The following is a 23,804-nucleotide window of genomic DNA, read 5'->3' as shown; positions in this document are numbered from 1 at the left end:
GAGGAACCAGGCAGCTTCTAGGGTGGTCCTGGTGGCTTCATTCTACTACAGGGAGACAAACCCATTTAAAGGGACTCCAGGGGTTCAGCAGTCATTAAACTTCCTGGATTTCGGACATGGAAGGCCCCAGGATTTAACTGACCAAGAGCTCTGAAAACAAGCATTTGCTTCAGGTGAATGGGAAAAGTGACATACAAAGTTTACTCACAGAAGCATCCCTCTGAATTCTGGAGAAACCAGAGCAACAGGTTTTTGTAGCAGTTCATCGAAAGGCGGATAATACACAGGAGCAGAGAGGAAGCCAATTTCACGACAAGAACAAATTTCAGGTTGATTGATTAAGATGGAGTTCTCAGTCTCAAAGTCGTAATCTCCTTGGCATCACCAAGTTTTAACAATATTGTAAGCAGGTACGGCAGGGAGTCCCTGGAGAAAGAGGACCAGGCAGGGCTTTTGTCGATTGAAAAAAAAATATTAGTCACAACCTGTAAATAGAGAGTCATTTTATTTGGTGGAAATGTTAAGGACTCGAGTCTGGGAGACAGTATCTCAGGCAATCCCCCGAGAGAGCTGACTCTGAGGAGGTGGGGTAGGAGCCAGGCTACACACAAGTTTGCAGCAAGGGGCAGGAAATCTGAATATCAAAAGATTAACAAAACTGAAGAGAATTAGTGATCTTCTGTGTATAGGAATATGCAAGTGTCCAGTCTTGCTGAAATCATTTCTTTTATATGCATCTAGCTATCTGATAGATAGAGTGCCTGATGAACTATGGAATGAGGTTCGTGACATTGTACAGGAGACAGGGATCAAGACCATTCCCATAGAAAAGAAATGCAAAAAAGCAAAATGGCTGTCTGGGGAGGCCTTACAAATAGCTGTGAAAAGAAGAGAAGCGAAAACCAAAGGAGAAAAGGAAAGATATAAACATCTGAATGCAGAGTTCCAAAGAATAGCAAGAAGAGATATGAAAGCCTTCTTCAGTGATCAATGCAAAGAAATAGAGGAAAACAACAGAATGGGAAAGACTAGGGATCCCTTCAAGAAAATCAGAGATACCAAAGGAATATTTCATGCAAAGATGGGCTCGATAGAGGACAGAAATGGTATGGACCTAACAGAAGCAGAAGATATTAAGAAGAGATGGCAAGAATACACAGAAGAACTGTACAAAAAAGATCTTCACGACCCAGATAATCATGATGGTGTGATCACTGACCTAGAGCCAGACATCCTGGAATGTGAAGTCAAGTGGGCCTTAGAAAGCATCACTACGAACAAAGCTAGTGGAGGTGATGGAATTCCAGTGGAGCTATTCCAAATCCTGAAAGACAATGCTGTGAAAGTGCTGCACTCAATATGCCAGCAAATTTGGAAAACTCAGCAGTGGCCACAGGACTGGAAAAGGTCAGTTTTCATTCCAATCCCAAAGAAAGGCAATGCCAAAGAATGCTCAAACTACCGCACAATTGCACTCATCTCACACGCTAGTAAAGTAATGCTCAAAATTCTCCAAGCCAGGCTTCAGCAATAAGTGAACCGTGAACTTCCTGATGTTCAAGCTTGTTTTAGAAAAGGCAGAGGAACCAGAGATCAAATTGCCCACATCCGCTGGATCATGGAAAAAGCAAGAGAGTTCCAGAAAAAACATCTATTTCTGCTTTATTGACTATGCCAAAGCCTTTGACTGTGTGGATCACAATAAACTGTGGAAAATTCTGAAAGAGATGGGAATACCAGACCACCTGATCTGCCTCTTGAGAAAGCTGTATGCAGGTCAGGAAGCAACAGTTAGAACTGGACATGGAACAAGAGACTGGTTCCAAATAGGGAAAGGAGTACGTTAAGGCTGTATATTGTCACCCTGTTTATTTAACTTCTATGCAGAGTACACCATGAGAAACGCTGGACTGGAAGAAGCACAAGCTGGAATCAAGATTGCCAGGAGAAATATCAATAACCTCAGATATGCAGATGACACCACCCTTATGGCAGAAAGTGAAGAGGAACTCAAAAGCCTCTTGATGAAAGTGAAAGTGGAGGGTGAAAAAGTTGGCTTAAAGCTCAACATTCAGAAAACGAAGATCATGGCATCCGATCCCACCACTTCATGGGAAATAGATGGGGAAACAGTGGAAACAGTGTCACACTTTATTTTCTTGGGCTCCAAAATCACTGCAGATGGTGACTGCAGCCATGAAATTAAAAGACACTTACTCCTTGGAAGGAAAGTTATGACCAACCTAGATAGCATATTCAAAAGCAGAGACATTACTTTGCCAACAAAGGTCCGGCTAGTCAAGGCTATGGTTTTTCCTGTGGTCATGTATGGATGTGAGAGTTGGACTGTGAAGAAGGCTGAGTGCCGAAGAATTGATGCTTTTGAACTGTGGTGTTGGAGAAGACTCTTGAGAGTCCCTTGGACTGCAAGGAGATCCAACCAATCCATTCTGAAGATCAGCCCTGGGATTTCTTTGGAAGGAATGATGCTAAAGCTGAAACTCCAGTACTTTGGCCACCTCATGGGAAGAGTTGACTCATTGGAAAAGACTGTGATGCTGGGAGGGATTGGGGGCAGGAGGAGAAGGGGACGACAGAGGATGAGATGGCGGGATGGCATCACTGACTCGATGGACGTGAGTCTGAGTGAACTCCGGGAGTTGGTGATGGATAGGGAGGCCTGGAGTGCTGCAATTCATGGGGTTGCAAAGTGTTGGACACGACTGAGTGACTGATCTGATCTGATCTGGGGCCAAAGTTGCTTTCTTGATTCTTCACATCTTCGTTCCTTGGTTACCAGTAGAGCATAGAGCAGGAGACATTTCACAATTTCTTGACATAAAAGAAGCCATTTTTGGCCTAAGCCATGTTGTGATGCAAGTCTGGCCTTCAGGCTTGCCCTTGAACGGGCTCTCAGAAATGTGGGAGCACAGGAACAAAGGACAAGCAGTCAGGAAACCATAGTTCAGCGATAAGACAGGGTCCTAGTTCTTCCTCAAGGGAGGAACAATCTGATAATAGACTTTGAGTTCTGCAGTAATTCGGGTGGAGAACGGAATGGTGATGTGGACCCTCGTGACTTTGATCAGCTAAAGCTTGGACTCCGTTGACCCTGGCCCCAATTCCGTCCTGAATTCTTCTCTGCTCAAGCCCCTTCATGAATATGCATAAACCATTACCGTAAAACTTTCCCAATTTAGTTGTTCAGGGAGACGTTGCTTAGAGAAAGATGCCCGGTATCTTCTTTACTTGTGGCAGGTAATAAATCTTTCGGCTTGATACCTACCCAGAGGCAAGCCCAGTTTTTCAGGTAATAATATCACCATCATCATCATCATCTGTAGTAATTCAATTTTCTCTTACCTTTATATCTTGCACAGTGCAATCTTGTTTATGTATTTGTGACTCATTGAGAGCCCTTTTCTCTGCTTCTTTTCTGTTTGATGTCAGCTCTTAGGTAACTTCATTCCAATGGGGCATTTTCATTGATCTAGACTTTAAAAAACAAAGAAATATCATTAAATTTGGTGACAGTGTGTCACAACTGAGAATAGACTAAAAACCTCTGAACAGGACCCTGTAAATGGGCGAACTGTACGGCTTGTGAATTAAATCTCAATAAGCTGTTACAAACAAACACAACACATAAAATGAGAAAGTCTAGCCAAAGTGCAGAACCAATAAATTTATCACAGTGTTTGTTGCCAATTTTGACAAAATGTTTGCTGGGTGAGGAAATTAAAACAAGCCATGTATTTTCTGTTCATTATTGCTATCTGGTTCCAAATTTCTATCAATAAGTCAGAGTTGACTGTACTTAGCAAAAACAAAATGCTGGCGGGGGTAGGGGCAGGGATAAATTAGGAGTTTGGGATTAACATATACACACTACTATATATAAAATAGATAATAAAGGATCTACTGCACAGGGAACTAACTATACTAAGTATTTTGTAATAACCCAAAGGGAAAAGAATCTGAAAATATATATATATATATAGATAGATACACACATACACACACTTGAAACTGACACATATTTGTAAATCAACTATACTTCAATTTGGGGCTTCCCTCATAGCTCAGTTGGTAAATCATCTGCCTGCAATGCAGGAGACCCGGGTTCGATTTCTGGGTTGGGAAGATCTCCTGGAGAAGGAAAGGGCAACCCACTCCAGTATTCTTGCCTGGAGAATCCCATGGACAGAGGAGCCTGACAGGCTACAGTCCATGGGATCGCAAGAGTCAGACACGACTTAGCGACTAAACCACCACCACCACAATACTTCAATTTAAAAAAATTTTTAGGAGGTGAATCCCTGGCCTTCCAGTGCTTAGGACTCCGAGGTTCCACTGCAGGTGGCATGAGTTCTATCCCTGGCTGGAGAACTAAGATCCCACATGCTGCCGGGTGCTGCTGAAAAACAAATTTTTTTTTAAAGAATGAAAACAACTAGACCAGTAGTTCTCAAGCCTGGCCTCACACGGAAGCCTTTCGTGGAATGTACTTAAAAAGAATCAGTGTCCATGTTCCTACCCCAGACCAAGAATATCAGAATCTAGATATGGGTTGGATTTAAAGTTTCCCCAGGTAATTTTCATATGCAACCAACAGTGCAAGCCACTAATTTAAGAGATCCATTTTCCACAGTGAGATTCCACTTCACACTCATGAGGGTGATTATTATTTAAAATAACAAAACCAGGGTTTCCCTGGTGGTTCAGTGGTAAAGAATCTACCTGTCAATACAAGAGACACAGGTTTGATTCCTGATCCAGGAAGATCCCACATGCTCAGGAACAGCTTAGCCTATGCACCACAACTATTGAGCCTGTGCTCTAGAGCCCCGGAGCTGCAACTACTGAAGCCCATGTGCCTACGAGCCCACATTCTGCAGCAGGAGAAGCCACCACAATGAGAAGCCCGCACACCGCAACTAGAGAGTAGCCTCCACTCTCTGCAACTAGAGAAAGCCCCGCAGGCAGAAACAAAAACCCAGCACAGCCAATAAATAAAAAGAAAATAACAAAGCAAAAACAGAAAACTACAAGTGTTGGTGAGGATATGGAAAAACTGGAGCCCTTGTGAATTACTGGTGAAAATGTAAAATGGCACAGCCACTGTGGAAAAAAAGCATAGCAGTTCTTCAAAAAATTAAACATAGAATTACCATATGATTCTGCAATTCTACTTCTACATATATACATAAAAGAACTGAAAGCAGGAACTTGAGCAGATATTTGTACACTCATATCCAAAACAGCATTATTCACAATAGCCCACAGAAGGGAGCAACCCCAGTACCTACCGACTGATGGATAAACAAAATGTAGTATATGGAGACAATGAAATATTATTCTACCTTAAAGAGGAAATTCTGAAAAGGAAATAAATTTTAATATATTCTAAACATGAATGAAACTGGAGGACATTATGCTAAATTAAGTACAGTATTGGTCACTATAGGGTTCTAAGAGGTATCTGTGTGCATGTGTGTATGTGTGTGTGCTCAGTCATGTCTGACTCTTTGCCACCCAATGGACTGTAGCCCCCCCAGGCTCCTCTGTCCATGGAATTCTCCATACAAGAATACTGGAGTGGGTTGCCACTTCCTTTTCCAGGGGATCATCCCGACCCAGGAATAGGACCTGGGTCTCCTGCATTACAGGCAGGTTCTTTCCCTTCTGAGCCACCAGGGAAACCTATGAGACATCTAAAGTGTTCAAAATCATAGACACAGAAAGCAGAATGGTGGCTGCCAAGGGCTGGGGGAGGGGAGGATGGGGAGTTACTGTTTAATGGATACAGAGTCTCAGATTGGAAAGAGGAAGAAGTTCTGGAGATGGATGGGGGTGTTGACTGCACAACAGCATGAAGGTACTTAATGGCACTGAAATGTACACTTACAAATGGCTGAAGTGGTACATTTTTTATGTTATCTCTATTTTACAATAAAAACAGAGAGATCTCCTTTTCAAGAATGGGAAGGTGATCCGAATTCTGGCCAGTGACATGGGAGGAGATATCTCATAGACAGCGTCTGAAAAAAGTTTCCTCATTCCTAGAAGAGGGCTGCAGGGTGAGATGCTCTCTCTTACTTCTCTGGGCGCATCTGGAACTCTCTCTTATCTGGAACCCTGCAGCCATCTTGGGGCCAGCCAGAGACTGAAGCCACCACCCAAGGCAGCAGACAGATGGAAAGATGTAGGTCACTGGTGATGTCATTAAGCTCCCAAACCAATGGACTAAGAAGTCAGTCCTATCTTAGGGTTTATAGTTAAGTAAGAAAACACATTTCTTAAAGTTAAATTTACTTTGAGTTGAAATTTCTATAACTGGTTCTGAAAGGATCCCGACACTTGTATAATTATTGTTGGTATAACAAAAAATTGGAAATAACCTAAAAGTTTAGGGAAATGGGTGAATTTAAAAAAAGATGTATAAACATAGATGGAGTTATTATATAGTAGTTAAAGATAAACACATGAAGTGAAAGACAGATTTTGCATATTATATGTAAATTCTAAATACAGTGTATTTTTCATTGACTTATACGTATATATATATATATATATATCTTTAAATAGATGGCTCTCATAGGGCTTCCCTGATAGCTCAGTTGGTAAAGAATCTGCCTTCAATGCAAGAGACCCCAGTTCGATTCCTGGGTCGGGAAGATCTGCTGGAGGAGGCATAGGCTACCCACTCCAGTGTTCTTGGGCTTCCCTTGAGGCTCAGCTGGTAAAGAATCCACCTGCAATGTGGGAGACCTGGGTTTGATCCCTGGGTTGGGAAGATCCCCCAGAGATGGAAAAGGCTACCTACTCCAGTATTCTGGCCTGGAGAATTCCATGGGCTATACAGTCACATGTATATGTATCAGTCAGTTCAGTTGCTCAGTCATGTCCAACTCTTTGCAATCCCATGGACTGCAGCACGCCGGGCCTCCCTGTCCATCACCAACTCCCAGAGTTTACTCAAACTCATGTCCTTTGAGTTGGAGATGCCAAACAATCATTTCATCCTCTGCTGTCCCCTTCTCCTTTCACCTTCAATCTTTCCCAGCATCAGGGTCTTTTCCAATGAGTCAGCTCTTCGCATCAGGTGGCCAAAGTATTGGAGTTTCAGCTTCAGCCTCAATCCTTCCAATGAACATTCAGGACTGATTTCCTTTAGGATGGACTGGTTGGATCTCTTTGCAGTCCAAGGGGCTCTCAAGAGTCTTCTCCAACACCACAGTTCAAAAGCATCAATTCTTCGGTGCTCAGCTTTCTTTATAGTCCAACTCTCACATCCATATATGACTACTGGAAAAACCATTGCCTTGACTAGACGGACCTTTGTTGGCAAAGTAATGTCTCTGCTTTTTAATATGCTGTCTAGGTTGGTCATAACTTTCCTTCCAAGGAGTAAGCTTCTTTTTATTTCATGGCTGCAGTCACCATCTGCAGTGATTTTGGAGTCCAAAAAAATAAAGTCTGACACTGTTTCCACTGTTTCCCCATCTATTTGCCATGAAGTGATGGAACCAGATGCCATGATCTTCATTTTCTGAATGCTGAGCTTTAAGCCAACTTTTTCACTCTCCACTTTCACTTTCATCAAGAGGCCCTTTAGTTCTTCTTTACTTTCTGCCATAAGGGTGGTGTCATCTGCATATCTGAGGTTATTGATATTTCTCCCGGCAATCTTGATTCCAGCTTGTGCTTCATCCAGCCCAGCATTGCTCATGATGTACTCTTCCTATAAATTAAATAAGCAGGGTGACAATATACAGCCTTGATGTACTCCTTTTCCTATTTGGAACCAGTCTCTTGTTCCATGTCCAGTTCTAACTGTTGCTTCCTGACCCGCATACAGATTTCTCAAGAGGCAGGTCAGGTGGTCTGGTATTCCCATCTCTTTCAGAATTTTCCACAGTTTATTGTGATCCACACAGTCAAATGCCAATTGACTACTGGCATAGTCAGTAAAGCAGAAATAGATGTTTTTCTGGAACTCTCTTGCTTTTTCCATGATCCAGCGGATGTTGGCAATTTGATCTCTGGTTCCTCTGCCTTTTCTGAAACCAGCTTGAACACCCGGAAGTTCATGGTTCACATACATATATGTATCAGCAATACATATATGTATATGTCACAAAGAGACGGACACAACTGAGTGACTTTCACTTTCAAATATATAATGGTGGTTGCCTTTTTGGAGGGATAGAATGGGACAGAAGTGGGAGTTAAGAGGTAGCATATACACTGGAATGTTCTATTTCTGATTTTAAAACATGAAACAAGATGATGATATTTTAAAAATTGACAATACTGGGATTGTATGTAGGTATGTGTATGCTTATGATTCTTTGTACTTTTCTGTATTTACAAAATCTTCAAAGATTAAAAAAAAAGCTTCCCTAATGCTACCCCTGGCCCAAACAAAATTAATTAAGAAGGACAGAAAAAAAATCTTTTGGTAAAGACTAGGGAACTTTAGCTAATGTCTGTAAAATTACAGGTGGGCTCTAAGAGTTCAGAATATATGGGGTGTTTTTTGTTGTTGTTATATAAGAGGTTTTTCATCTGTTTTTGTGGTGCCACACGGCATTCAGAATCTTAGTTCCCCAACCAGGGATGGAACCTGTGCCTCCTGCACTGGAAGCATGGAGTCTTAACCACTGGACCATCAGTGAAATCCCAGTATGATAGTCTTTAACCTTTTAACTTTTTATTTTGAAGTAACCATAGGCTTATAAGAATTTGCAAAAACATTACAAAAGGTCCAATGTACCGCAACCCCTTACATAACTATAGTACACTATCAAAACCAGGAAACTGTCATTGCCACAGTACAATTAAGTAGCCTCGACACCTTACTGGGACTTTCCCTATTTAACCTTTCTTTTCTTTTTAATGTCTTTAAGTTACAAAAGCAATTTGCTCATCGACAAATTAATGGATAAATAAGAAGTGGTACATCCACATAATGGAATAGTACTCTATCATAAAAAGGGATAAAATACCAATACATACTACAACAAGGAGATCAAACCAGTCAACCCTAAAGGAAAACAACCCTGAATACTCACTCAAGGAAGGACTTACGCTGAAGCTGGAGCTCCAATACTTTGGCTACCTGATGTGAAGAGCTGACTCATCAGAAAAGGCACTGACACTGGGAAAGACTGAAGGCAAAAGCGGAGGATGAGATGGTTAGGTAGCATCACCAACTCAATGGACATGAATCTGAGCAAACTCTGGGAGACAGTGAAGGACAGACAAGCCTGGTATGCTGCAGTCTACAGGGTCCCAAAAAGTTGGACACAACTGAGCGACTAAACAACAACATACTACAACATGGATGAATTTTGAAAATACTTTGCTAAGTGAAAGAAGTCGGACACAAAAGGTTATATATTGTATGATTCCATTTATATGAAATGACCAGACTAGGCAAATCCTAGAGATAGAAAGGAGATTGGTGAGTTTCAGGGGCAGTGGGGAGAGGAGATGGGGAGCAGGATCCTATGGGAATAAGGAGTATTCTCACAACAGTTATGGGTTTCCTTATGCCATGATCAAATGTTTTGGAACTAGACAAAGGAGGTGGTTGTACAACACTGTAAGCTCACTAAATACCGCTGAATTGCTTACTTATTTTAAATGGTCAATTTTATGCTATGTGAATTTCATCTTACTAAAAAAAGTTTTTTAAAGCAATTTGCTTGTTGTATGAAAATCTAAACATAAAGTAAAAAATTATAATTTCTTTTCCCAGCTGCTCATCTCCATGTCCAATCCCATCCCATAAATATACCTTCCTTTAACTGTTTATTTTTTTAATTTTTGTTTATTTTTTTAAGTTAACAAGGGAAGTCTTACAGGGAGGAGGTCTTTTATTTTTATTTTTTTATAATTGCATTGTATTTCTTTTTGGGTGTCCTGGGTCTTCGCTGCTGCACTAGACTTTCTCTAGCAATAGAGACTGGGGTCTACCCTCTGGTTGCTGTGCCCAGGCTTCTCATGGCAGTGATTTCTCTTGTTGTGGAACACAGGCTTTGGAGTGCACAGGCTTCGTAATTGTGGCATATGGGCTGAGTAGTTGCAGTTCTCAGACTCTCTTGAGCACAGGCTCAGTAGTTGGGGTACACGGGCTTAGCTGCTTTGCAGTATGTGAGATCTTGATCAGGGATCGAACCCATGTTTCCTGCAACGAAAGGTGGCTTCTTTACACTGAGCCACCAAGGAAGCCTTCCTTAACTGTTTATATATATATATAAAACTCTCCAAACTTTAAAAAGCTTTATAGTATCCAGAGAGATACATATGTTTCCTTCTCTCCTGGAGGCTTACTGAGGACTTTATACCCACGTGAGCCAGGTGATGTTGTAGGTGATGGGAAACTCAATGGTGAACAAGACAGGCTGGAGGAATTAATTTTCTAGTAGGAGATGGGCAGTAAGCTTGGGAATGAATGTGATTTTCAGTTGTGGTAAATGCTCTGAAAAAATAAAAGTGGGAAAGATGGTAGAGAGTGATGCAGGTTGGTGGAGGGCCAGGGTGGCTAGTAGAGGTCTCTGAAATGAATGACGGCATCTGAAATGAGTAAAGACAGTTAGGGAGGTGAAGATCTAGGGAAAGAGAATTCAAGACAAAGGAAATAAAGCTAGACATCTTGGGATTTCCCTGGCAATCCAATGGCTAAGACTCCACCCTCGCAATGCAGAGGGCCCAGGTTCCATCCCTGGTCAGGGAACTGGATCCCACATGCTGCAGCTTAGAGCTCACATGACACAGCTAAAGATCCCAAATGTTGCAACTAAGACCTGGCACAACCAAATACATAAAAAAAAAAAAAAAATACTGAAAGAAGCTAGGTATCTTTACAGAAATAAGACTGTATATACTAGGCACAGTGATCCACTACATATTTATACACATATTAGATATCTCACTTTCCCCCTTCTGTTTTTAAAATTATTTATTTTTAAATTTTATTTTATTTAACTTAACAATATTGTATTGGTTTTGCCATATATCAAAATGAATCTGCCACAGGTATACATGTGTTCCCCATCCTGAACCCTCCTCCCTCCTCCCTCCCCGTACCATCCCTCTGGGTCATCCCAGTGCACCAGCCCCAAGCATCCAGTATCATGCATCGAACCTGGACTGGTGACTCGTTTCATATATGATATTATACATATTTCAATGCCATTCTCCCAAATCATCCCACCCTCTCCCTCTCCCACAGAGTCCAAAAGACTGTTCTATACATCAGTGTCTCTTTTGCTGTCTCGTATACAGGGTTATTGTTACCATCTTTCTAAATTCCATATATATGTGTTAGTATACTGTATTGGTGTTTTTCTTTCTGGTTTACTTCACTCTGTATAATAGGCTCCAGTTTCATCCACCTCATTAGAACGGATTCAAATGTATTCTTTTTAATGGCTGAATAATACTCCATTGTGTATATGTACCACAGCTTTCTTATCCCCCCTTCTTTACCATATACTATACGTGTATTTCCAAGTTGGCCTCATAGCTACATGTTATTCCATAATAGTGATACATCATATTCATTACACATGTACTTCCAAGTTGGCCTCATAGCTAAATGTTATCTCATAATATTGATACACCATCACTTACTTAGGGGCTTCCCAAGTGGCGCTGGTGGTAAAGAACCTGCCTGCCAATGCAGGAGACACATGAGATCTGGGTTCAATTCTTGGGTCAGGAAGATCCCCTGGAGAAGAAAATGGCAACTCCACTCTACTATTCTTGTCTGGAGAATCCCATAGACAGAAGAGCCTGGTGGGCTACAGTCCATAGGGCCGCAAAGAGTCGGACATGAATAAGGTGACTTAGCACGTGCTACATACATCACTTACTTAACTATTTCTCTGTTCATGGACATTTAGGTTGTTAACAGTTTGGAGCTATTTCCATATTCCAATTCCAGGGCCCTTAGGGTGATTCCTCTTGTTGTCAACTAACGTTGTGTGTGCATCACAGGGACTACCAGGTTGTCTTTGGAAAACTAACTCTTAAAGTTGAAAATCCTTTGTCTCAATAGCCCCAATGAGTGTAAAAGGGCAGTATTGTCCCAGATTCCCTACTGATTCCCCCATTCATTCATCTAACACTTATTAAGCATGTTTCCTATGCCAGGAATTATACTGAGCATTATAAATACAAAGAAGATGAACAAAAGATTCTAACCTCAAATTGCTCAGTTATCAAGACACTGTAAATCAATTATATCTCATTTAAAAAGAGAAGGAAAAAAAAGCTTCTTCCTTTTCTGCTTGGAGCAGTATCTCTACCCAGGCAGGTTAAGGCTTTTGAAAACCAACAGAGTGGATTCTTTCCTGAATAATTATCCTATTCAGGGACATCAATGACATAATGACATCAACTTTTCTAAGCTAGGAAAAATACACCAAAGAAACTCTGCTGATGTAATTAGGTGTGAAGAACTAACCTATCAGAGTGATCACCCAGTGCCCTCAGGGTGATTCCTCTTGAAGTGTGGTATCTGATGACATGGGGTTGGAGAAGGACACTGTGGTTCACTATTTGAGTCAGCTGCTTGTGTTGACATTTTCTTAGGAGGAGGTTGGGGAGAGCAAATCTTGACTGTGAGAGCACTTTAGGCACTTTATTTTGGATACATTGTATTTTCTTCTTCTCTTGACTCTGATTCAACAGCAAAGGTGGCCTCCTATATATAAAAGAAGGTCTGGTTTTTATACCAATCATTGATAAATTCTCTGTAAACCTGAGGACAATCCATTTAACACCAAGTTTAAAGCGGAACATATAAGATTCAGTGGGGTCTTCAGAGAACTATATTAATAGGCTGTAACCGGAACTTTGCATTCATGAGAGGAATAAATCCTAACATCTGTTAGGGGGGTGGAGGTGGAATTTAGGTCCAGAAAATTTCAGGGAACATGAACCACAGACCTGTCCAGAAGCTTAAATCCAGCCTCGTGATAATTGAGATTTCTGGTTTCTTTACATTTATAGGGTTCAACTTCCCAAGTGTTATGTGTTAAAGAAACAATGCAACCAGCAAATTTGCTAATTTCATATTAAACACAATTTCAAACCACTTTAGAGTAGTAGTTGTTCTCAAAGATAACTGACAGCTTTGCTTTTGATTTGTCTCATTAGGCTGGGTCCTCTTTTTATCCTTAAAACAGACATTTAAAATTAAAATTAGTATCTAGATTTGGGATCTTCACATAAGGTTCTTAAGAAACATTCTGTGTTCCCGCTTCTACGCCGTAATTTCTATTGAGCTAGTCAGTTGCACTCTGTCTAGACTTCTTGGAGAAAAATATCAACAATATGTTTTTCTCGGTCTTGGGCTCCGCAAGGGAGAATTACAGGAAAACTTAACAGGTACTTTCCTACTTCAAGCAGTTGGATCTATATATTTATCTTTTTTTTTTCCTTTTCCTATGTTTACCAAACAGTAACTGGCAGCAGTCAATAAAGTACTTCGGGAAAACCTGAGCAAATTCGGCCATTCAAAATAAAACCACTTCACTGGAAGGTGTACAATGAAGCACAAAAATAACCCTGTTAGGTGGGACTAGCTGGTTACATCATGGAATATGGTAATCCTCTATTTAATTTACAAAGCCCTTGGCCGAGAGGAGGAAGGGATGGAAAAGTCTGAGTGAAGGCTTTAAATGACTAGTCATACAGACAATGAGTCACTGTAAGTTTCCAGTTAATAATCCCCTCTGCCGGGCTGGGCTTTATGACCCACAAAGCAGTTTAAGTGGTAATGGCTCACAGTTTTATGGTTTCTTCTACCAAATGAATACAGAAAATGAAAGACGCCCTGAGTTGTCTTTGAAATGTAGGGCAAATTCTGACTGGGGGCAGGGAGGAGGAAGGTGGAATGAAAGAGAACGAGGTAAGATGCCTGTGAGGCAGGGAACGGAGAGGGCTGGTGAAACGAGAAGGGAACGATTTTCAGGAGTTGAAGGCTTTTCTCTCCACCTTGGAACTGCTGTCCATTTTCCCGCATTCTGTGCACAACAGCACGGAAAAGGCCACCCCGCGACCTAAGGAGCTCGCGTTCCGCCGCCCCGCGCCGAGTCGCGCCAGGGTTCGCTCCCACCCCCGCCCCCACTCGGTGACAGGTGGGGCAGCCGTGAGGCAACCAGACCTCCGCCTCCTCGCGCTGCCTGCCGGGAGCCGGCGCCGCTTCCGGTTGCTCTCGGCCCCGAACTCCGACTCCCGTCGGCCCCCGGGAAAACCGCAGCGGGGTCGCGCGGGCGCTGCCGGAACTCGTAGTTTCTCCTTCTGCCGCGCTTCATAAGCGGAAACGGGGTCGCCCGGGGCCGAGAACTACCGAGGCGAAGGTACGGGTGGCGGCGAGGGGTCAAACCGCGCCGGGCGTGGGGTTGGAGCTGAGACGGTCGGAGGTGGTTGGGGCTGGGTGGGTGGAGATCAGCGCGCACACACGAGGAGGGTTGAGTAGCCGCTGCCGCTGCCGCCGTCGTCGTCGCGAGTGCGGAGTCGGGACTTGAGCTGCCGCCGCGACGACGCCGGGGATTGTGCCGCTAGCCCCCGGCCCTTCTGCCTTGCCGCTTTCCTGGGTCAGCGCGGCCTGCTCCTCCCCAGCCCGTCTCCCCCGCCTCCATTTCCCGCCCTCTCTTCACCACACACACGGCCCCCCCGATCATGGATCCCGGCAGTGGTGGCGGTGGCGGCGGCGGCGGCGGCGGGAGCAGCAGCAGCAGCGACTCAGCGCCCGACTGCTGGGACCAGGCGGACATGGAAGCTCCCGGGCCGGGCCCGTGTGGCGGCGCCGGCGGCCCCTTGGCGGCGGCGGCGGCCGAGGCCCAGCGTGAGCACCTCAGTGCGGCCTTCAGCCGGCAGCTCAACGTCAACGCCAAGCCCTTCGTGCCCAACGTCCACGCCGCCGAGTTCGTGCCGTCCTTCCTGCGGGGCCCGGCCCAGTCGCCGGCATCCCCAGCTGGCGCCGCCGCCAACAACCACGGAGCCGGCAGCGGCGCGGGAGGCCCTTCGGGTAAAGGGCCGGGATCAGCCCCCGGGACGGGAGGAAGCCGTGCTGCGAGGGCTGGGGCAGATGGCCTGGGGGCCGGAGCCCACCTGGGACGGGGCCCGGGAGAGGATCGGGGGCGCGCCTAGCCCGGCGAGGGACGCGTGGCCGTGGGGCCCGGGGGCACGTGGGCCGCTGACAGCGGCGCCGGCTGTCCTGGGTGGGGCGACCTGGGGCCGGGGAGGCGGTCTGCGTGGGGCGACCGCGGCGGGGGGCGGGAGCAGAGTGCGGGGCGCACCGGTGGGGCCTGGGGTCGACCTCTCACCGCCCCCCGCAGGGGAGCAGGTCCCTGCTGGGAAGTGGGAACCGTATGGGATGGAGAGCGGGTCAGTGCCACGAGGCCTAGAAGCCAGGACAGATGGAGCCAGGAGTCGGCCGGATGGGCGTTGAGAGCGCAGAGGAGTTGGGGCGGACGAAAGCTCGCGTTTTACCTTCACCTTGGGCCTGGGCGAGAGAGCTTCCCCCGCTGCAATGCCTGTTATTGAAAGTGTAATTACGTTTTAAATGTCCACGGACCCGAACAGTCCCGAAGGAATCCCAGGATGCACTGCAGCCCTGCCACCGGGCCGAAACTGTTGGCTGTCAATAGATCCTTAGCATATTGTAAGGTTGTGAAGTTAACAGAGTGTCCCAAAGTAAGCGTTCTATACGTAACATTAAATTGTGTAGGAAATGACGTTGATCTGTGTGCCCTTTTTCTTAAGTGGGACTTGGATTCTTCCCTTTAGTTGATGACACGTTTAGAATTTTTATTGCGTTAAAAATCGTTTGCCTCATTCAGGTTGCTTGGTGTAACTCATTCTCTTTGTTCTTGTGTCAGGAGTTAGTCTGTTCAGACACCTGAGCATTTGTTAAAACTTCTTAGGGGTCATATGAAATTTTGACCATGGCTAGTCGAGTGACTTTCTGTGACTTCAAGTTAAGTCTTCAAAAATCTCACTGTACTTAGGGGCTGCTTAAGTGATAGCATGCTTTCAGGTACTGATTTTGTCAAGTGAGTGAACTTCATTCCTCTCTGAAGTTCTTTGTTGTCCTATTTCTTGGATAGGTAGACATTGTAAAAGTGCTCTAGGAGTTTAGTTTCTTAAGAAACTTTGCCTGCAGTTTTCTCTCGAGGCAAAAAGAGAGTTTGGGGAAATGCTTTTGGACACACAGTTGGACTTAGCTATTTTATTGACTGGTATTTCTTTTACTTGTGTGAAGCCATTGATGTTTTCCCTTTAAACAGAAGTTTAACTTTGCTTACTACTTTGGTCTACATAAACTTCTTCACTTACCAACTCCTAAAAGTGCCTAGTTCCCCAAACCTTATCATGCAATTTGCTCTTATCCAGCCATTTTCTTTTTTGACCCTCCCTTGTAAATCTGGAGTTACTAGTATCACTGGGACTAGACTTAGGACTCCATTTCCAGCCTATGTAGCCATCAGCCAGTCATCAAGGGATGGCAGTCGTTAGAGCAGTGGTCTGGAAGGGTGGTCATTCTTGAATGAGTAGGCATTGCCTCTTATGATGGACTGTCTTTTCTCTTCCTGATATTTATGTGCTGATTTGAAGTTTTACTCTTAATCCTTTCCTCTGTGACACTGCCAGAAGTTGGAGATGTAGAATGTGTAGGGGAGTGGTTATTCCTACCTTAGGGATCCCTACATTATGGTCAGTTTTTTCTTCTTTTTTTTTTAAATCAGAAACCTAATTTGGTGTTACTGACTCTTACTAGCTGTTTCTACAAAATGCCACTTAATATTTAAAAAACAACTCATCCATCCTCTGTAGGATGTCTATTTGAGAAAGAATGGATGGTCCAGAGTTAATGTGGCACTGTTAGATTGCATGTTCCAGCATAAATTCAGGCCCATAGATTATACTAGCATAAGAGCAAAGAACTGTGTTTGGAAGAAGCAGGGAAAACATTGACATGGCATTTAGGTTGAAATTTGTGAAGGGGAAGCCCATAAAGTGTGCAAGTATTTTTTGGTGAGGAAATCAACTGTAGGGCTAGCATGTTGTTAAGTCATAGCTTCTGTTAAGTGTCCTTCTGTTGTTAGCTAAAAGTCAGCTAAAACTGGTGGTGGATGTGTTTTTAAACTTTAAAAACTTAAGGAGAGCTCTTGAAGGAGTCTAGAAGAAAAGCACTATCACGAACGACTTTAGTTATTTATGACTGCACTGGGTCTTCTTTCCTGTGCGTGGGCCTTCTCTTGTTGCGGAGCAGGGCCTGTATGCCCGCAGGCTCAGTAGTTGTGGTGCAGAGACTTACTTGCTCCACCTCTTGTGGGGTCTTCCTGGACCAGGGATTGAACCCAGATACCCTGCATTGGCAGGCAGATTCTTAAGCACAGGACCACCAGGGAAGCCCTATAATTAACAGCTTTTAAAATGTACGTGTATAGGATGAGTATCTGTCATTCTCCTGAAAGAAGGCTAGTTTTCTCTTTTTCTCTCTTCCTCTCCCCCCCTCCCTCCGGTGGTACTTGGAGCAACCAGAAAGGGGAGATGCTTTTACACAAAAAGTCATCCACTTTCACTGGCAGGCTGCTGGTTAATCCTTATATCCAGCTATAGGATATCCTGAGTCACAGCTTGGGATTCAGTGTTGACCTTGGATCTCTCAAAATTGTTAACATAAGTTTCCAAAGAAATGATTAAGTAGAACCCATGTAAGTGTAATTACATGTAATTCATTTAAGTACAGTTCTCTCCAGATCCAAGTAAAATGGCTAAGTAATGGTCATTTAGAGTCCTTCAGATGAATGAAAATGTAGACAAGTGCTGTGTGTGCCAGAACAAACATTTTCTATAATCGAATGTACTTATTTTCGGTTCCAATTTGCACCAAGTTCAGGCTTTTTTATTGTTAAATGAGAAACAAGTTCACCTGTGTTCATCAGGATTGCTTGGTCTGTTTGGGCTGCTATAACAAAATACTGTAGACTTCGTAGCTTGTAAACAACAGAAGTTTATTGCTCACAGTCTGAGATCAGGGTGCCAGCCTGGTTGGGTGAGGCTCTCTTTTCTCTTCTGGATAACAGACTGCTGACTGACTGCTTTCTGTGTCCTCCCAGGGCTGAAGAGGCAAGGGAGTTCTCTGGGGGCCTCTTTTATAAAGGCACTAATCCCATTCATGAAGGCTCTGCCCTCATGGTCTAAGGCCACCCAAAGACCCCACCTAATACCATTACTTTGGGCATTAGGATTTCAACATAGGGATTTGGGGAGGAACACAAAACAGGCCATAGAACTTGGCCAGATCTTCTAAAGTAATGGTAAAGAGTTCTGTCATCCCTCCCTCATTGCCTCTCAAAACTGCCATTGTGAAATGGATATGGAATAAAACCAGCAGTTGTTTAGTCACTAAGTCATGTCCAGCTCTTTGCGACTCTGTGGTCTGTAGCCTGCCAGGCTCCTCTGTCCATGGGATTTCCCAGGCAAGAATACTGGAGTGGGTTGCCATTTCTTTCTCCAGGGAATCCAAGAATAAATCCATGTCTCCTGCACTGGCAGGTGGATTCATTACTGCTGATCCACCAGGGAAGCCAGTTAGTCCTTAGGAGGGGTTTAAGTCGCTTGGTGGATGCTGTTATTCACTGAATTTTCCCAAAGGTGACTGACCTCTTCTGGGCCACCAGAGTAGAGAAGATACAGACTCAAAGTAATAGTCGTTTTGTCCTGAAGGGCTCTTACACTTTTTTATGTTAAACAATACCAGTTGACTGATAGTTAAGTTTAAAGAGATGGTAGATATGGTTGCCCCTTTGTTTTTCTTGTGACTGAATGCCTGCAGTAACAATTGTAATAGAAAGGACTTTTCAGATGAGACAGTGAATGGAATAAGTGGGCTGAGGAGATCAGGGAAAGTAGTGTTCCTGGAGGAGTATTTCTTTTCCTACCATGTCATACTGATTATTAGAGATCATTCAATTTTAGCTCTCGTTTCATGATTTTACATGTGGAGTGGCTCAGGTGTGGGGGTTCAGGGAACAAGTGAGGGCATCCACTAAGGCTGCACCATGTTGAGCAACTGTTTCAACTGTTAGAAACTTTGTTTGGGAATAAGTTTGATTTTTTATTTATTTGGCCACGTTGCCATTTTGGGATCTTAGTTCCCCCTGCAGTGGAAGCATGGAGTCCTGACCACTGCACTGCTAGGGAATTCCCATGGGAATTTTAGAGCAGGTTTTATTCACTGCTTTTTTTTCCTTTTGTTTATTTTTCGCTTTTTTTCTGGAATTGTACTGCATAAAAAGATGATGAAAACATATCATGGCATGTTGGGAAATATTGTAGAGAACAGATTTTTAGCTTTGTTTTGTTTGCTGGGGAGGAAATGTCTTAAAGTGTTAAAACAGTGTTGTCTTTCTAATTGGAGAGGAAGGAATGAAAAAGAGATTTGATTATCTTTCCTGAAGAGTTAGCTGAATTGGAATGGAATTTTTCGAGATATGAATATCTGGTTTTGCTCAGGTATGTGTATGGCAGTTAATGAACAGACATTGCCTGCCTGCAGAAGGCAGGATGCTGTGCTAGACACTCAAAGTGATACCACCAAGATGGATAACTGATTCTCAAGGAGTCCAGAAAGGGATCAGATGATACCCAGTCTACTCTAATGGAAGACCCTTCATGGTTAAGAGGGCCATACACAGAGTGCAGAGAGAGGGCTTTCAAAGCTGGGAAGCACTGTTCACAGGTCCCTTTATATAAATAATTTCACTCGTGTCACCCTAATCATAAAACCACAGATCTGTTTTCTACTAAGTGTTCTCTGTGAATATCCGAGGTACAATTAACATAAAATTCACCTTTCTTGTGTTTCTGTACTTCAAGTTTCCTAGGAATTTGCTAGAGTACCAGTCATCTTTACTTGTAAGTAAGTGTTAGTCGCTCAGTTTCTTTTCGACCCCATTGACCGTAGCCTGCTAGGCTCGTCCATCCATGGGATTTTCCAGGCAAAAATACTGGAGTGGGTTGCCAGTTCCTTCTCCAGGGAATCTTCCAGACCCTCCAGACCCAGGGATCAAACCCGGGTCTCCGGTATTGCAGGCAAACGCTTTACCATGTGAGTTACCAGGAAAGCCCACTTCTAAGTAAAGACTTGTTTATTTCGTATTAAACATGGGTGAGTTACTTTAATTCTGGCTCCTTATTTAGAATTTCATCATTCAATTCACAGTTCTTAAAATTTTGAGAGAAGTTAGATTTTGGCTACTTGGTTGTTCTGAGGTCCTCATACTCCTTTTTTAGCTATCAGTTGATGGTTCATACCAAAACTTCTTAAGAGTTTTCTTCCTGCTGTTGGTAGATTTTAACGAAGTGTGGCTGAGCTACAGATATGTTGTTGGTTTTTTCATAAATGACTTTGTTCTAAGGAAAGGTTAGTTGTTATATTACTACTCCAAGTTAAACCAGTCCCCATCATACTCTCCTTCCTAGGTGAGAGGAACACTTAGCAAGGATTTTTTGAGCTAGCTTTGTCTGAGAGTGGTCAAACCTAATTCCAGACCATATTCTAAGTAATTGTATTTCTCTTCACTTGAAATAAAAAAAGTATACCTTAGCAAACTACTATGTATAAAATAACCTACAAGGATATATTGTACAGCATAGAGAATTCAGCCAGTGTTTTATAATAATTATAGAGTATAACCTTTAAAAATTGGAATCACAAAAAAAATAAATTTTTTAAAAAAAATTGTGAATCACTGTGTTGTACATCCAAAACCTATACAATATTGTGTATTAACTATCCCTCAATTTATTTAAAAAAGTATGTACCTTAGAATGTCATCGGGTTGCCTGTTTCTGTGGAACTCCAGTAGGAGTTCTTACAGTACTACTGAGCCCATCTCCTTTGTGGTGGTTGGTTTCACGTGGATGGTATTCTGTTATCTTTGTACTTTTTTGTGGTATCTGAAATTAAATATCTCATTCTTTTTGCAGCAGATAGTATATAAATTATAAAGACTATCTTTTAGCATTGTTTGAAAAATAGAGTAGAACTTAAGTTACTCTACAGAAAAGCCTGTTCGGGTTGATATTACTTTAGTGACTGAGTAAATAGGTTCTTCAGAATGTTAGGACCAGAGATGACCTGGCAGTCATAATAAGAGATGTTGAGTGAATGCCTAAGGTCACTCACAGGTTTAAGGACACAGTTGAGTCTAGAATCCAAATTTGCCAGTTGCTAATTTAGTGCTCTCTACCACACCCTGCTGTTTAATAATGACAAAAAAAAAAAAAAAGAGAGAGCATGCCCAGAGCTAATTACTACAGCCAGCATGGATCTTCTGAGAAAGTGGTCCTGGAATTTGCCTTTCTTATATTTCATTCTTAAAAGTTTTTATAATCATTATGGGACATTGAAATGCTTATTATAATAATATATTTATTGAGCAGTTACCACTTGGTTAAAATGCCCTTCACAACAACCTCTTGAGGTATAGATACTGATGACCTATTTTTACAGATAAGAAAATTAAGTTTCAGAGAAGCTAAATAAATAGGGGACGTGACATCCATGAATAAATGGAGGAGTTGGGATTAGAACCTAGATCTGATTTCAGAGCTTATCCTAGCAATAGTAAGTCCATTAGTTTTTCCTTGTAATTGGAAGCTAAACAATCTTTTGGCTGAGACACTTTCAAAAACGGGGCTTATAAGTTTGTGCACCACGGCACTCTCTCCATGCTCTTTCTCAGCAGTAGCTGGGTACACGTCATAAGTAGGCAATGCTCTAATTTTTTAAATTTTATTATTTTATTTTTTGGCTGTGCTGGGTCTTTGTTGCTGTGCAGGCTTTTCTCTAGTTGTGAGTGGAAGCTACTCCCTAGTTACGGTTCAGGCTTCTGATTACAGTGGCTTCTCTTGTGGCGCACGAGCTTTAGCAGTTGCAGCAAACAGGCTCAGTAGTTGTGGAGTGCATGGGCTTAGTTCCCAAGACCAGGGAGCAAACCTGTGTCTCCTGCATTGGCAGGCGAATTCTTTACCACTCAGCCACCAGTGAAGTACGGCAATGCTCTAATTTAAAGTAACATTTTGAAATTATTTAAAACATTTTAGGAAATGATATAAAATAAACAGCTGTGATCACCACTATCTGTAACATTGTGCCTTTTTATTTTTAGAGGGTTAGGTAGTTAAGGCAAAACCATGGACCCTTGTACATGTTCTGCAGGCTTTTCTTTCTGATACCTGCCTTTACTATTTTCCAGTGTTGTCTGGGAGAAAATGCCTGAGCTTTTGTGAGACCATGTGGTCACGTGTGTGCCAGAGAATTTTAGTTCCTTACTCAAACTGTTCTTTAACATCTCTTGGATATTGTTTCTCTAACTCCCTTAGAAAATTGGCACATATAAAATTGTTCTGAACCCTACTGCTGAAGTTAATTCAGTAAAAATTAAGTGTGTATTTATTCTATACAGTACACTGTGCCAACCTCTGGAGACAAAGTAGAGAAAAAAGTCTCCTTGTTTCAGAAAACCAGTCATTCTAGAAGTCCATAATCTCCTAAGGAACAAGAACTAAGCTGTGTGTGTGGGTGGATCTATAATTGAAAGAGGGTCATATCTTAGAGGAGTCAAGAAGCCAGGTCCTTAGCCCTTCAGGTGGAAAGTGGTTGGAGAATAGGGCAAAGTGGAAAACCAGATAAGGCAAGTTCATAGGGCAACTGAGGTCACTCCTTCAGAGGAGCCAGAACTGTGCACATGTGGGTGTTTAATTTTAAAACTAAAATCTAAAATGCAGTTCCTCAGTCACAGTAGCTACCTTTCAAGTGCTTAAGAGCCACACGTGGCTAGTGACTATCATCACAGCACAGATGTTTCATCATTGTAGAAACTCAGACAGAATCGCCTCTATTTCTCAGATCCATGCAGGTAGGACACTTGTTACTTCTGTGACACCACTGAAGTCGTTTTTATTTTTCTTTACTGAACACACCATTTAGCTAACAGGAGGAAGATATTTTAGTTAAGATGGCATTATAAATAGCTGTTTTAGTGTATAAAGGGGATTAGAGACTGGTTTTATAGCTAAAGCAGTGCAAATTTAACTTGCTGATTTATGAAATAGATGGATTAAGCACTTTTTGAGAATTGGTCATCATTTAGTTTAAAATACGTAGCTTAAATTAAAACATAGCTTTCATTACCTGCCACATGTATGGTCTTGACTAACTTGTGCTGTCCTTACTGTAAGCTGGCAAAATAGGAGTTGCCATGTTGAAGTCCTTTGATCCATGATTGTATCTTTAAATTTCTTTTATATTAAAAAAAATCTATATAACATAAAATTAACCATTTTAGAGTGAACAAGTCATGGCATTTAAAACATTCTCAGTGTTGTAAAAACTGTCACCTCTGTCTAGTTCCAAAGCATTTTCGCCACCCCTTCCCATTCCCCTTTCCTTCCAGCTTCTGGTAACCACCAGTCTGCTTTCTGCTCTCTGGATTTACCTATTCTGAATATTTCATGGAAGTGGAATGGTATAACATGGGACGTTTTGTGACTGGCTTATTTCACCATGATCATATTTAACTAGCAGTTTTAAGAACCAGATTATCATCTGTGTTAAAACACAGGCAGTACTGTTGCCTGGCTGTCTTTTGGTAAAGTCGTGTTTAAAAAATTGTAATAATTTCACCACAATTATTAGTTTCTCCTTTTAACTTAGGGTGTGGCAGTTTTAATCACTTGTACACTCTGATAACCTTCTTACTTTATTA

The 23,804-nt window shown here is 42.6% G+C and overlaps 1 protein-coding gene and 1 long non-coding RNA gene across 4 annotated transcripts in view; one reads left to right on the top strand and one right to left on the bottom strand.

Moving 5' to 3' along the window:
* Positions 1 to 224: 224 nt before the first annotated feature.
* LOC129638043 (uncharacterized) lies at positions 225 to 14,128 on the bottom strand. The gene is made up of 4 exons (XR_008707673.1): positions 14,014 to 14,128; positions 12,479 to 12,718; positions 3,364 to 3,495; positions 225 to 426 (listed from the first exon to the last, which is right to left on the bottom strand). It is a non-coding gene; the product is annotated as an uncharacterized LOC129638043 (long non-coding RNA).
* Positions 14,129 to 14,238: 110 nt separating this feature from the next.
* Positions 14,239 to 23,804, top strand: part of GSPT1 (G1 to S phase transition 1) — a 29,705-nt gene continuing 20,139 nt past the window's right edge. Inside the window, exon 1 of one of the 3 annotated variants that reach the window (XM_055562500.1) lies at positions 14,239 to 14,378. Coding sequence is in view for 2 of the 3 variants with exons in the window: in XM_055562499.1 (XP_055418474.1) it covers positions 14,701 to 15,049 (349 nt within the window). In the remaining variant the exon portion in view is untranslated. Of the gene's footprint in view, positions 14,379 to 14,440; positions 15,050 to 23,804 lie in introns of those variants that run through there. The other 2 variants (XM_055562499.1, XM_055562498.1) reach the window with 2 other exon arrangements.

The sequence above is a fragment of the Bubalus kerabau genome, chromosome 23, assembly GCF_029407905.1.
Source record: "Bubalus kerabau isolate K-KA32 ecotype Philippines breed swamp buffalo chromosome 23, PCC_UOA_SB_1v2, whole genome shotgun sequence".
NCBI classification, from domain to species: domain Eukaryota; kingdom Metazoa; phylum Chordata; class Mammalia; order Artiodactyla; family Bovidae; genus Bubalus; species Bubalus kerabau.
Note: the sequence above shows the minus strand (reverse complement) of the source record. Positions and strands in the feature narration are given on the sequence as shown.